The 14,054-nt window shown below is 42.0% G+C and overlaps 1 protein-coding gene across 5 annotated transcripts in view; it reads left to right on the top strand.

Annotated features, from left to right (window-relative positions):
• tiam2a (TIAM Rac1 associated GEF 2a) overlaps positions 1–14,054 on the top strand; it is a 90,417-nt gene that overhangs the window by 58,626 nt on the left and 17,737 nt on the right. For all 5 annotated transcript variants that reach the window (XM_086094788.1, XM_086094785.1, XM_086094786.1 and 2 more), the window contains exons 9-15: positions 1,622–1,678; positions 4,780–4,956; positions 5,366–5,470; positions 5,556–5,634; positions 5,704–5,793; positions 5,882–6,079; positions 7,500–7,591. In XM_086094788.1, the coding sequence (XP_085950914.1) occupies positions 1,622–1,678; positions 4,780–4,956; positions 5,366–5,470; positions 5,556–5,634; positions 5,704–5,793; positions 5,882–6,079; positions 7,500–7,591 (798 nt within the window). The remainder of the gene's footprint in view (positions 1–1,621; positions 1,679–4,779; positions 4,957–5,365; positions 5,471–5,555; positions 5,635–5,703; positions 5,794–5,881; positions 6,080–7,499; positions 7,592–14,054) is intronic.

Genomic DNA, 14,054 nt, shown 5'->3' with positions numbered 1-14,054 from the left:
TTCCTTCAGCCCCTCAGACATAAGCAGATGGTTGCTGTAAAGATGCTAAATATTAGATGTCCCTCCTTTGTTTTTTTTCCCAAGGTCTCCATTTTCTTAGAACCACATTTAGTAAAGAGTAAATGCCAGTAGTTGTAAGGGGTTCCTGGACATCTGCTACATTATACAACCGTGTAGTTCTCCTTTTTTTTTTCTTATCTGCTCTGACTGTGGGAAATCCAAGTCTCTATTTGCCTCCAATGACATCATTCCCCATGCCTGTTCTCCGCATGGAAGTGTCGGTACACTGTTCTTGAAGGATATGGACAGCCGGCTAGGAAAGAGCCAAACAATACTATATCCACTTCATGCATTAACACTTTATTTAGGCTTCAAAATTAAACTGTCTTTAGGGCTAATCCATGTTCCTGCTTTTTCTTATCACTTTCGTTCCCATTTTCACTCTTTGATTCGTTTTGTACAAATTCATCAAACCCTCTTCTTCTTGGAGCATAAACATCTAAATGGTAGCTGGCAGCTTTTCTGCCACAGCCTCCACACTGACTCATCTGCGTTGACGTAAGCTCATTTAACCCTGCGCTCGACAATCTTGTCCCAGAGTCATGCTCACCAGTTTTCTCCTCCCCACTTGTTTGACTCCTCATCGCCTTTAGTAGAGCTATATGTATATCGTAAGAAGCTGGCCTGCACTGGGTTTGTGGGAAGTAGGCCAGAGCGGTCAGAGGATTTGTGGGAGGGTTGGTAATTCATTCTAAAATTAGTCCGTTTACAGGAAAGCAATGCTGTTTACAGCCACTTTATACTCCTGTAAGGGGCGGGGAGAGTTACTGAAGCATTATCAAGGTGGGGTTAGCTGCCTATAGGTGTTCTTTCTACTACAGTATCTGCTTCACAAGCAAGCAGCTTCAGTGCCAGAAACAATAGCCACAGAAGAAGTCTATTTCTGACACTCAAGGAACATTCTACACTCATGTGTACTCCATTTGAGCTCACAGTTGGACCTCACAGGGACTTTTGAGAGACCTTTGAAGGGACCATACAACTTGTACGTAATTTAAGTATCGTTACCACCAAAAAAAAAAGCCCCTTTAGATAAAATGTTTTGTTTAGACCGTTTGGACAATGTTTAAGGTTGACATACTAGATGCTAATGTGTCATCCTTTCCGCAAATCATATCGGTAAAGAAATCTGTACAGGCTGCTGAGTGAGCAGTTATCACACAAGGGGTGGCTCCTGTGTGTTGTATGTGATAGGTTGTTTCGCCTGCAGGCACAGGCTGACACAACAATCAAGTCAGCTCCAGAAAGCATGAAGCATAAAAAATCCAGCTATTGTACACATTTGATAGGAAGAATGTACCAGTTGTTGTCCTCGTCTGTTATTGGACTTACTTAAACTGTGCCTCACATTGTCCATTCACAGCACCTTTGCTCACACACCTTTTAAGCACCTTTAAAAGCACTAGCAAAGCTCTGGTCATAGTTTTTAATGAAATACAGAATAGCGCTGTTTGGGTCTAATGCTGTCTCACTCAAGTGGCTGGGCTTGGGCACATAATTGCTCATGAGTCAGTGGTTCCCCACTGACTCCCGCTCTTAAATGCCTGTCTCTTGATCTCAGGTCTTTGAGGGCGACGCTGGAGGTCAAGCGCACGTTCCGCCTCCCAAGAACACGGAGGTGAGTCATTGCCTTCCCTTTTGCCAGCATGGTTTGTGGGTCTTTGATTGATGATTTAAAACCTTCTTTCTCTGTTATCCATGTCATCCATCATTTTCAATCATTTTATGTGCTCACTAGGAACATGGCCTTTGCCGCCCTAACGTTGACTCCGTGTGTGTGTGTCCATTTCATGCTTTATAGTAAAGACATTCATTTCATGTCAGCTGAATATACAAACGCCAAGTTGACTGGCCTTTTATAGTAATAAAAGGTGGTAAACTACAACATTGGCTGGAACATTCACAGTATTATACGAGTTTGTGTTGACCTGAAGCACCGACTAAAAGTAAAAATATATGCATGTGTGGTAAAATTGTCAACGGATTGAAGAGAGTGAATTTTAGCCATCTGGGTAGCCAGACGTTGACGCTTCAGCACTCAGGCACTTCAATTCTTACATGCCTACATCAAAGATGTGTGATTAAGTGCTCAGAGGTTCAGATTCAAATATTTCTGTCCTAAAACAAGAATTGTCCCCGTGCTGTTCTACTCACCTCCAGTTATGATGAAACAGAAACACTATAACTATATAAACATAGTTTCTCATGAGGAGGATCATCATTTTATTATTTTTTTTTTTTTTGTAAACACCTTTTGAGAAAGGCGGCTATAATATATGTCACTGGTGGACTGCATGATTCTGCAGGTTGACAATATAATATAATTGATTCTGTAAGGCATTCATTTCTATGGATGGGCAAGATACCCAGCTTTATTTCAAGGTATCGATACTTTCCACTGTTGTCAATTAATGAGCCAGTTATAGTTCAATATACCAAAATGTTTACTCTTTCTCTTCACATAACATGTGCCAAAAGGCTTATTTTTTTGGTGATTATTTATTTGATGTTGACAAATGACCACAACAAACACTTTTAGACGATGAGTACGGGATGTAGTGATACATAGTCTGTAGTGAATGTTGAAAGTGTAAAAACTGCCCCCCCCATTCCCCCTATCGAATATTTAGAATTTCAGCGGAAGTGGTTTGGGAAACAATGCAGCCTTTCACTGGGTAAATACTTAAGTGTTGCTTCAAATGTGGGAGCTTCCCCAGGGTTAAACATTTTGATCTTTGCTTGATTCAGGATGTTTTGATGTAGGGAGTAAGATTTCATAGTGGGAGGATGGCAGGAAGTCAGTAGGGCACAGATCTTTTGACACAATTTTCCTCCTGTTCAAATAACTTGTCGTATGACCTGGGTGAAAGTAATGTGGCTGATAATTAGTGTGTCTCAATCTTTTAACACACATACAGTAGTAAATAGTTGTAGTTGCTCATTAATTCTCCACGTCTCTGCCTAACAGAGGCACTCGTTCCAACTCTTATGGGCTGTCATCTCTGTCTCGTAGTGTAAAAGATTTTGGGTGGAGCTATAGGGAAACTAAAAGTAATGCTACTTTAATAGATGTAATTGAGTGGAAAATGGCTGAAATAGTCTTCAACAACTGTTCTATTTCTTCTTCAAGGCTAATCTATCTATTTTAGCCCAAACTGAAGTATTTGTGTTCCTCGGTTGCTAAGTGGAGCAGAAAGGGTGCATTCTGAAGAGAGGGTGTAGTATTTATGCAGCTGTCACCAAATGTGCTCCATTTTTTAAATCTTTTTTTTTTTTAGAAACTCTAAAAACGTTTGGCAACTGGTAGGGGAGTAGTTTCCGCTTTAGAGAGGAAAGACTGAACTATCAGTTTGAATGTATTTCTGACTGAATGCAAACATGAATAGTGCCCACAAACTGACCACACAGGGCACTTGTTGATGGCAAAGCACGTGCCGTCTCCACAGCCTTGTTGGCACTTGGTGGTGGAAGGTTGACCAGGCAACCGCCCGCCTGTTCTAACCCTCTGTGACCATGAATGGGTGTACAGTGTTAAATCAACTGCTGCTCAGGTCAGTGGAGGCAACAAAATCTTCGTTTTCCAGTCACGCCATAATGCTGGGACACAAATGTGCTGGTTATGTAACCAGTTGCCGTGTGGCTTGTTACGTCATTCTCGGTGAGTAAGCATTGACCTGACATCCCTAAATGGATAGGTAAAGTTGGGTGTTGAAGCAGCACCTTGTGTTCATCCTTCCCTTTATGTTAGGGAAACATTTTGGGAAGAACACTCAGTGTGCTGGCTTTTTGTTTTTGAGGGCTAGTCAAGAGTGTCGATGGAAAATAAAGTCTAATGTCTGTGTTTATATGAGTTAAAGCTCTTAATGGTGTCTGGTGGTCTTGTGGCTAGCAGGCTAAAGGTATTTCAGGGTGATGAGCAAACACAAAAAAAAAAAAAAATCATAAACATCAGATTCAAAAGCCCCAGACACCCTCAGTAAGCACACTACTCTACATTAAGGATAACTATTGGTGTATTTCAAACTTTGGCCTGTTCCCAGATCATTCCATTCGCTAAGGCATTTATTCCTCTCATGTCTAAACCACAGTCATGTCATCTTTTGCAGAGGGGCTGAATCACTAAAGTACTTCATTGAATGAGGTTGGGTTCATTTGATGTGACTGTTTCCTCAAGATCCAGTGCCTTAACAATTGTGGTCATAAGCTATCATTTGGTGTCTCCCACAAGCCCATAAATAACGCCACAGTGGCGCGTTTCCCTCCAGAGACACAAAGTCTGAAGCATATAACCCCCAGCTGCCCAAAGATGATGGCTAAAACCTCCTCCCTTGATATGCATCTCAAACCTCACACCCCTAATGTCGCCAGAAAAAAAGTAGTAATGGATTTGTTTTTATTACATTAATTCATCCAAATCACCTGGAATAGGTTTCTTGTGGTGTTTTATTTTTTTTTAATCTATCATTGATTCTCATGCCTTCCATTTGGCCCCTTTTTGATCATCACAATGACTGATTTTCGCACCATCAAAAAAAATGTACTTCTACCATAGCAAACCATTTTGCGTAATATAGCTTCTTCTTTTTTTTTACAATATGCATTTATGTACAGTTACTTAAAGCCTGTTGCCTTGTTTACTTCCCCTTTCCCCCGTTTGACCTCTTTGACAACTTATGCCGTCATTCCCCTCTCCTTCTTTATCACCAATCTGTCCTACAGAGGCTGGATGGGCTCACCAGTATCCACTCTATGGCGCCTCCTGAGGTTGGTGCGTGGGATAGCATCAGCTGTACCACAGGCGTGCTGACCTGTGTCTACATGCCAGATGGCCTGACAGCCCAAGTTCACGTTAGAAGTGAGCATAGAGCCACTGACCTCCTCTTTGAGGCTTGCAAGGTTAGTGAATATGCCTGATGCGTGTAACAATGCTCACAGTAATTATTTTGTGCTTACATACTATCTTGAAAGAAGAAAACGTATTGCAAATGAAATAATGTCTTAAGTGTGTTAAAGTCAAAACGGTAATGTTAAAACGAGTCTGCTGTCGTTTTACACTCTCTTGGGACCTTAAAGCAACACACCTATTCATCCACCGTTAACTTCACATGGTCCCATAAGACTGACAGATACGCTTGTAATCACTTGGGTGACGCTATTTTGTTTACCGCAAAGCTGAGTGTAAATTCCGTGAATAATTCACGCCTCTGCCGTACCGCAGCTGTCGAACCAAGCGTCGGGGCATGAAATATGTCCGATAAGTCTGCGCACACAAGCTGCTGAGCATTGGAATCTCTTATGTAAACAGGCTAAACAGCTGGACCCAGACCTGCACCGACTGCGTCTGCACAGGCAGGCGGGAGAGGACACTGAGATTCGATCCGTCGCGCCTGGCGAGCTTGTCTGCGAATTGGTGAGGAGAGCAAGCAGACACAGCATGCTCTTTGCGATACACTTGTTTGCGTAGTAGTTTTGATTTGTCTGATATTTCCCTTCAGGTTGGCGGCCAATTGGAGGTGGTCCCAGTTAATATGTTTACACTGCGAATGAGCAGGATAAGCGGCAATGGAGATTTTGGTAAGTCAGTGTTGAAAAGGCTTCACACTTCAGCTTTATCCTCATACTGTCCTTCTCTATATTTTCCAGGATTTGCAGTAACAGGACTTATAGATAATCAAAAGAACAGTCGGATTTTTGTCAGTGAGGTGCTCCCCGATGGACTGGGATTCACTGAAGGTACCAAGAGCAATGACAGATAAACCCCAAAACTTCATAATGTGTTACATGCCAGTGGACCTTATCTTGTTTTGTGTTTGTATTCCAGGTTTACGTGCAGGTGATGAGATTCTGATGCTGAATGGCTGCAACGTATCAGGTCTGGACCTGACACTGATCCAGACGTTGTTTGCTGAGCAAACCCTCAACATGTGCCTAAGGCGGGATGGACCCCCGCCTCAAAACGGTGCCTTTGTTCACCTCGTTCCTCCTCCGACATTCAAGCTCAAAGCCAAATCCTCCTCAGGTGCCTTTGTACAAATAAAATACATCTACATTATCAGAACATGCAACTTCTACAACGGTATTAAATCAAAACGCTACTTTATACAGTAGCTGTTCTATTGAATCTAGTTAGCTTGAAAAGGTGTGCGGTATGAAGAGTCTTGTCTATTGAGTGTGCATACTCTGGTCAGTACTTCTTAAAAGAAGTGTTGGTATAAAACACACGCAAGCACGCACGCCACCAATTTTCTCACCTTGTCTTGTTGACCGATCAGGCCGTTTTCTGTGAGAGGCTGCTTCTAATACATATTTAATTTATCCATTACTTAGTGTGATACATTTACAGCTGAAATTATAATTGTTGTTGTTGCTATGCTGAAGGTTCGAAAAGCAGACCTGAACCTGTGATTTTTGTTTGCAAGAGAAATGCACTTTCCAAAATAAACAAAATGACACATTAATAAGCAGCGTGATTAGAATGAAATGAACCACACTGTGCAGATCACATTTTCCCACAGCATGCACACACATTGTCATGCCTTTTTATTGCTTTTATTTCCAAAAAAACAGTCAGAACATTTTGCGTTATCTTGATGGTAGTAATTCATTAGCATAGCCTTTCCTTGGTGTATCTTTAATTAAACTCTGAGGGATTAATGACTTGAAAGCCTCATTACAGTAAACTGTGTGATCAAAGTGTCTGCAGTTTTCTTCTCAGTCTCTAGAGGGCACATGATCCCACGCTGTCTGAGCAGGGGGTAGGGAAATCACCACTGATGGAGAGGAATTAGTAGTTGTCAGACACAAATTGTTTTGAGAAAGCTGTCTGTCTTCTGTCTTCTGTCTTCACTAATGTGTAAGACAGACCAATCAAATTCAAATTAAATATCTTCTGCAATTTGGTTGACAACGATTGCCGGTTCAGAAAGGACACGTTTAGCTCCATAGGAGGTCTAGAAGTTTTCTTTTGTTCCGTGCTGTCAGATTGGCTTACCTCCCAGTCTACAATCAGGGATAAAGTCTTTTCATGTGCCAACTGCTACACAGTTTGGAACGAGAACCTTGAATTTAATGAGCTGTAGGCCATATCAGAAATCATCTAAAAATATCTTGTCAGAGTGGCTCTTCAATTTTACATTACGAATGCCTTCATGAAAACATAGCTAATGTGTCGCTTGTATTTTCAGAGACAAGATGTCAAATTATATTTATAACAATGACTGGATTTAGATTGTTTTGTCTTGTTTGGTAAATGACTGAATGCCATTGTCATTTATAGACCTTCCAGCTTTTGGTAGGCGCCTCTGATGACTTTCAGACACTGTTGCTTGTGTTTAGTGGTCACTCAAATTCAATAAGCATTCTTTTCAATGTTACAGTGATGTGAGAAACATGCATACCTACAATTTAACCCCCTCCTCTCTCTCGCTCTCTCTTTTCAGACTTGTGCACTGCAGCTGAAGTTAGTGAGTCCATGTGTGCCGGGCTGGAGATTCACTCCCACTGCGCATACAGGCCCGTTCAGCTCAGCAAGGTGGGTGGAGCTAAAGAGAATGTTTCCATTGTCATGCAGACACCCACTTCACATACGCTATGTGTCTCTATTATTCCAGAATGTATGTGTGTGCACGTGCACGTGCGCTGTCACAGCTGTGGCTGTGTGGTTGTCTGAAACCAGACTGGCACCAATTCCTCAGATTACCATAATTAGAACGCTCCATCATAGCATAGCCACTGGTATAAACACAGCTTATTACTGTCATGCAGAATGATCAGTGAGGGAAGAAATAACACTCACACACGCGTCAGTCTTTCTATAGCTGGGAGGATCACTGGCATGCATTCAGTCACCCCTTAACCAACGTAACTCCTCAGCTAACAACAGACACACTCTGCTACTTGCTGCATGGACACACAGTGAGATTTGCCGCTTTGGGCTAAATAAACAGTTGTCAGATACCCCGTTAGCCTGACATTCACTCAAACATCATCTTATCAGCTGCGGTGGCAGGTATCATCTTTATGGCATAGTGCATTCCGGTTTTAAGACAATCCTGCATCTCTTCTCAAGCTCTTTTAAAATATCTCCTCTATAAACATGCCAAATGGTTGTCCCCGATGAATTATTATGGCAGATTGTGCCTCTATTTCTGTGTTGATGGTTCTTAAAGATCTGGTTGGTTTTTCAATATCTAAAGTAACTTTAATGAAGTCATTAAAATGAGCGTGAGCCCGGCTGGGCCTTGTGGGAGCTATGCCTCAGTGCTGTAATGTAGTCGGGAGGAATGAGTATGCTGATGTTTATTGAGAGTGGTAATGTGTGTGTATGGTTGTCATGAAAAGCCATCTGTTAATGATGTAGCCATGTCTGGAAGCATCCAAGCCAATGTGTGTCGATGCATATTCATTCATTGTCTTGCATCGATGCATGTTCAATTCATGCAATGTAATTGCATGTTCTGAATTGCAACACTGGGAATGACATGACTGAAGAGGCATAAAGAGAATGAGCTGTGAGGTTCTGCTCATTTGCCCTCATCATACCGTACAGTAGGCCCAATGCCTGGAAACCACTGTTAATTGTAGTGGCTGCCATGACTTGACAAAAGTTGACCTGTGGTCGTATAGCGAACGTAGTGGAGCGCCTCATCTGCTTTACTTTGCTCTTCCGTTATCATTTGATTTCTTCCTAGTGGCGACATGAGTCAGTCCCTCTGCACTGCACCACTGCTGCTCAGGCTCAGCATTTGTCTTTTATGGAGGAACGAATGGAAGAAACGTGTGTGCGCGTGTGTAGAGGGGTCTATGAATGTGCTGAATGCAAATTATTTTGTCACTCTATGCACAGCGGAAAAGATTGTTCTTCTATAACAATACGTCACTATGAAGATGTTACAAAAACATGGTGATATTGTAAATAAGAATTCTGTGTTGTAAAGTGAGAGATCTATTTTCGAGGGAGAAGAAAATCATGTTGCTGGGTAAGACGGCGTGTGTGCATGTCATTGTGAAAGTCAATAAAGATGAATGGAAAAGGAAGGACCAATTTCAAGCCTCTTGTCACAACTTGTAATCAACTGGCTTGCTCGTCTGGCTACCCTTTGATTAATTGGTCCAGTGCATTTTAATTTACTCTAATTACACTAGAGAGATCTCTGTGTATGTTATAGGTGAAGTGCTTACTAGGCAGAGTTAACAGTCTTGTTTACTATTGGGACTGATTGTAATTCCTGTGCCTGTGAGTTTATGCCGTTAAATATTCAGCACTCGAAGGCCCATCAGTTGAATGCAAATGTTGTGGTGCCATTATGAACTCAACCAATTGATTGGAGGACTCGACTGAATTTGCCCTGAACAACTGCCATAAGGCATTCGAAATTGTAGTGCATTGCATGTTGTTTTAAAGAAGTGGCCATGCAGCCGCCTGGATGTGAATCGGCAAAATCTCAATCTCTCTTCCCGTGGGTGTGACTAAAGTCACCTATGATAAGCTGCAGGCCCCCGTGCCCCCTAAAGCATTATAGATAGCGGATGGATGGATTGCACAATTCAATAAAACATAACAATCCTGTTGTGTGTTGTAGGTAAGGAGGTCATGGCTCTCTGGTGGTCTGCCACCGTGCTTCCTTGATGTTAAGGGTCCACTTCTTGTAAAGGCTGAATTTAATTCTCTTGTAGTTATAGCCATGCTGTTTGACATGTATAGTAACATAGTTTCCTGTCATGCCTTGTATTAAACAAAAGGTTAAATAGCAGACGGACATTTCTTTCTGTAAGAGCATTTAAATGGACTGTGAAGGAACCATAGGATTGGAATTTTTTTTCATGATGGCTGTTCAGTATGATGCTGCTGGGATTTGCCTCTTAGCCAAGTTTTAAAGCATTTCCTTATTTTGGTCTTAGCCTCGTCTATTTGAGTCCTTCCCTCTCTAAGAGGAGTTTTTAAACTCTTAATATGTGACAAAGAAACAAATAGAAATATTCAGATTCAGTTTTCCTCCTGGGTCTTTGAGTTTAAAAAGTATCTTAGAGTCGTTGCCTTTAGATATTAGGCAGTATCATTTTCCAAAAACATGATCTCCTCTTGCTCGCAGCTACAGTCGTCCTCTCTCTTAACTTTGGAGAATCTGTTTTAAATGCATATGTGGGTCTGTTTTTTGGTGGAGCTGCAACTTTGGGAGGTGTGTATTATGACTAAGCCCATCAGCCGCCAGCCATCTGGCTGTGAGCAAGCTAATAATCTGGGTTTACTGGCTGGCGGTGCAGTTAATGCCTGTCTGCTCCTGTCAGTCCACGCTGCTGGAAATCAACATTTAAGACTGAAAACAAAACAGAAGAGACGGACAGAGCCACAGGAAACACGAACCATGACACAGATCTGGTTGCAATGACCACACTAGAGGTGTCCAACACCACCCTGGCTGTTGGTGTGGCTGTTTTGTCTCCAGCGGTGAACACTGAGGACCCTGGACCGAGTCTGTACCTCACCACCTTAATTGAGCTCTTCATGCAAGACCAGTCTCCGGCTCAGGCCCTTTGCTCACTGCTAGCCATGTGCTGGTTCTGGCCTCCCAACTCTGAAGCTGAGGAGAAAGATCTGTTCCTAGCTTCGGTGCTGCTCAGCCTAGGACGCTTCCTTAAAGACAAGCTGGCATGCTTGGGGCACAATGTGGAAAACTGCTTGTCCTGCCAGAATGACGCCAAAAGGAACCAACGATTGGTAATTATGAGCTGTCGGACCTGGTGGAATGTGTTTTGAGGAATCTGTGTCATTCTGCACAAATATACCCCACTGCATTAAGTACAATTCATCTTGCACTGTACCTCAACTTGCAACTTGTAGTTTACAGTGGAGACATGTTACCGCAGTTGACTGTGTGTTAGTGCATTATTTCGATTTATTTGGTTTACCTTCTGGCGTAATTTGTTTGTCACCAACTTATTCTTCATGCTCTGGTCAATGTTATCAACAAGCATCCGCCCTTAAGCTTTCATTCAGCAACTTAATGAAAATATTGTATGGGGCCAGTATTATTTTCCTCTGTAGCAGCTTTCGTACATTGGAGTGGATGTGAAAAGAGCCTTGGGACTCAAGGGAATGGGTGCTTTAATCTGAAGATGGCTTCATTATGAAAACACGCACTTTCTCCCAAAGGCTTCTGATATGAGACGTGGGATAATATTTGTTTAGAATGAATAATAAAAGGGTAAATGTGCTGGATTGTAGCGGAACAGCACCAGTACACATTCTCATCTCTTCTCTTCTCGCCTCCCCACCGCTCTGTTTGATTTATGAGCGCAGGTCTTCTTTTATTGAGCTTTGAAAATTCACCACTGTTGTCCACTATCTTGACAGATGAATCACGGCCGACAGCTGGCCACCAGGTCACAGTTACAGTTCTCTTGCTCTTTTGACAAGTTTCATCCAAGCAAAAAGAAAAGCAATCCCATAAGGTGTTTGTTGTTTGTCCTCCATTCTAATTCCGCCCGTGTTTACTTCAGCTAAAATGGGGCATCTCAACTGCTCATTAGATGATGGAAGTGTTTCATTTGCAGAAGAAATTGTGCTGTGTGTCTCAAGACTTCATTGAAGTGTTGGTGGCAATCGAGACATCTTTGACAGCTTTGTGTTTGTTTTGTTTTACAAAAACCCTTAGGACACAATCAAACTGATAAGACTGCAGCATTTTTGTATCGTGTTTAATGTACAGGACAAATTTTGTCTATTTGCATGTGACATACTTTCTTTTGTTTTGCGATTCACTATTCAAGTCTTTTCTTGACTTGTTCACGAACTTCCTCCCGACCCATCAAAATCTTCGATCTGATTGAAGCAATCAGGCACATGGCAAACAAAGCATGTTTTTACTCGGTCGCTGCGACTAAACAGAAATTTATTAACATTATACTTGTGTGGGTTGATGGAGTGGATTATATTGATATAAAAAAAAAGAATAAAAAAAGAACTGGACTTTCCTGCATAGAACCTTGACACTTTTTCTAAAGCTGCGATTCTGAGACTGTTCTTATTACGAACAGATCACTATATTAAAGATTGTTTCTCAAAGACCAACAGCAATACATTTTTTTTTTTACTGGTAAAAGGAATTCCTGTGTAATGGCCGTTGTTTGCATTCCTGCTCTGTTTCCTCAGTGAGCTTGCAGCCTCCCATTTTTGAGTCAGCCATTCCTCTGTGTTTGGCGGTACAAGCCAGAACCGTCTACATTGTACTGCTCCTATTGAGGCTGTGTACGGATGCTACACACACCGCTTCGTTTTGCAGCTCTCTGGAATTATATACATACAAGTCACATGCTTAAATGAGAGGCTAGGGGAAGAGGACTGAGGATTAGGGACACCTGAGAAACGGACGAAACAGAAACAGAGGGATGCATGAGATTCTGAAAGAGAGTACACAAACCAAGTGGACAGAAAGTCCGCTCCGCATTGATATGCAAGACAATCTCACAGCCAGTGTATCACTGACTATTACCAGCACGGAACGACGGCTTGGATAACATGCAAGTGTTTACCCCAAGGACTGAAGACTAGATTTGTTTTGGAGCTGGCCTAGCCGTGAGGGGGAAACGGAAAGGAAATCGATATTTCTCTGTTTTGTGTGGGTGTCGATTGGGCTGCATATACTTTCCGTGGAAGCACCATGCCGACATCCAGGGGAGGCAGGCTGCGTCGGAAAGGATCCTCCCTGGCCAGAAGAACGCAGCGACAGGCCACAGCAGCATGGAGGCTGCTCTACAGGTTACTCTTCATGGTGAGCAGAGGAGGGCAAAGTAGCAACAATAACCACAAATTGGCTGGAGGTTATGATGCATTGCACTCAGAGGCCACTACATTAGGTACATTTGCACAATCAAAAGCCATCTAGTAAGCTAAAACAGCTGTATCAAATTTTTATTTTTTTTTACCTTTTCAATGATAGTAATGATGAGGGATGTTCGATACCACTTTTTTTTCAGACCCAGACGAGTACTCAACGCTGGCAGTCACTAATACTGATACAGAGTACAGATACCACTAGTACTTTTTGATACATAACATTTCCCAACGAAAACAATGACATATAATTATGAAGACCTTTATACCACAATAAAGCATTTTTTCCTTAAAATTCCATGAACTTTTAAATTTTCTGTTTTTCAAATTTCTAGTTCCTGATCTTAAAATAGCCATAAAATGGCCACCGTTGCGAGTACCAATACCTTGAAATATGGGTGGCTATTGGCCCAATACTGATACTAGGTATCGGTACCCACCAATCCAAAGTCAAGTTTGTTTGATACTCTCAAATAATAATTTAGTACTACATTTATTATTGTGAATGTAGTTGCAGGTAGTCATGTAGAACTACAGCATCAAGCTTAAATTGTCCTTTTTTTTTTAAAGAGCATTGTATTTATATATGTTTATATACTTGAAAAAAGTGTGTTACAGCAGGTGACTCTATGTGCCAATTGAAAAGGAAACAAGTAAACCAGTGCCACACTTCATATTTACTTATGGTGTCCTTTTGAAATGAACTTTGGCCACAAGGAGTGAAAAGAGGCAGAAACATGACTGAGCTGTCAAAGAGAAAAACCTGTGAAGGAATTGTCTGCAGTGCTGCCAGGCTTTTCTCCGCCTCCCGTCCGCTGCACTTAATGGGTTATTTGGGCTAGCTGTCGGGCAGTGTTGGTAGAATTGTTGCGAGGCAATCACATTTTCTCCGTTGTGGTGTGGAGTCGTCGTCCCCTTCACTCACTCTCACTCTCTATCATGCTCCAAGGATGGTTTGTAAGATGTTAGGCACCTTCCTGTGGGTACATTCACAACCTTCCTGTCAAGCTTGTTACTAATTTCTCCTAACCCTGTACCCTCCATTATGAGTTGTGTGTAACTTGAGCATCATCCATGTTTGTGGGAATTAGGTCAGCACTTAAGTGACAGCGTGCCACCGGACATACATATATTGTTGCTTGTGGGCCTCCATTTGCCCATA

Source organism: Leptonotus elevatus, chromosome 14, assembly GCF_054856555.1.
Source record: "Leptonotus elevatus isolate MCC_2025b chromosome 14, RoL_Lele_1.0, whole genome shotgun sequence".
In the NCBI taxonomy this organism is placed as follows: Eukaryota; Metazoa; Chordata; class Actinopteri; order Syngnathiformes; family Syngnathidae; genus Leptonotus; species Leptonotus elevatus.
This window is presented reverse-complemented; position numbering and strand designations above follow the sequence as displayed.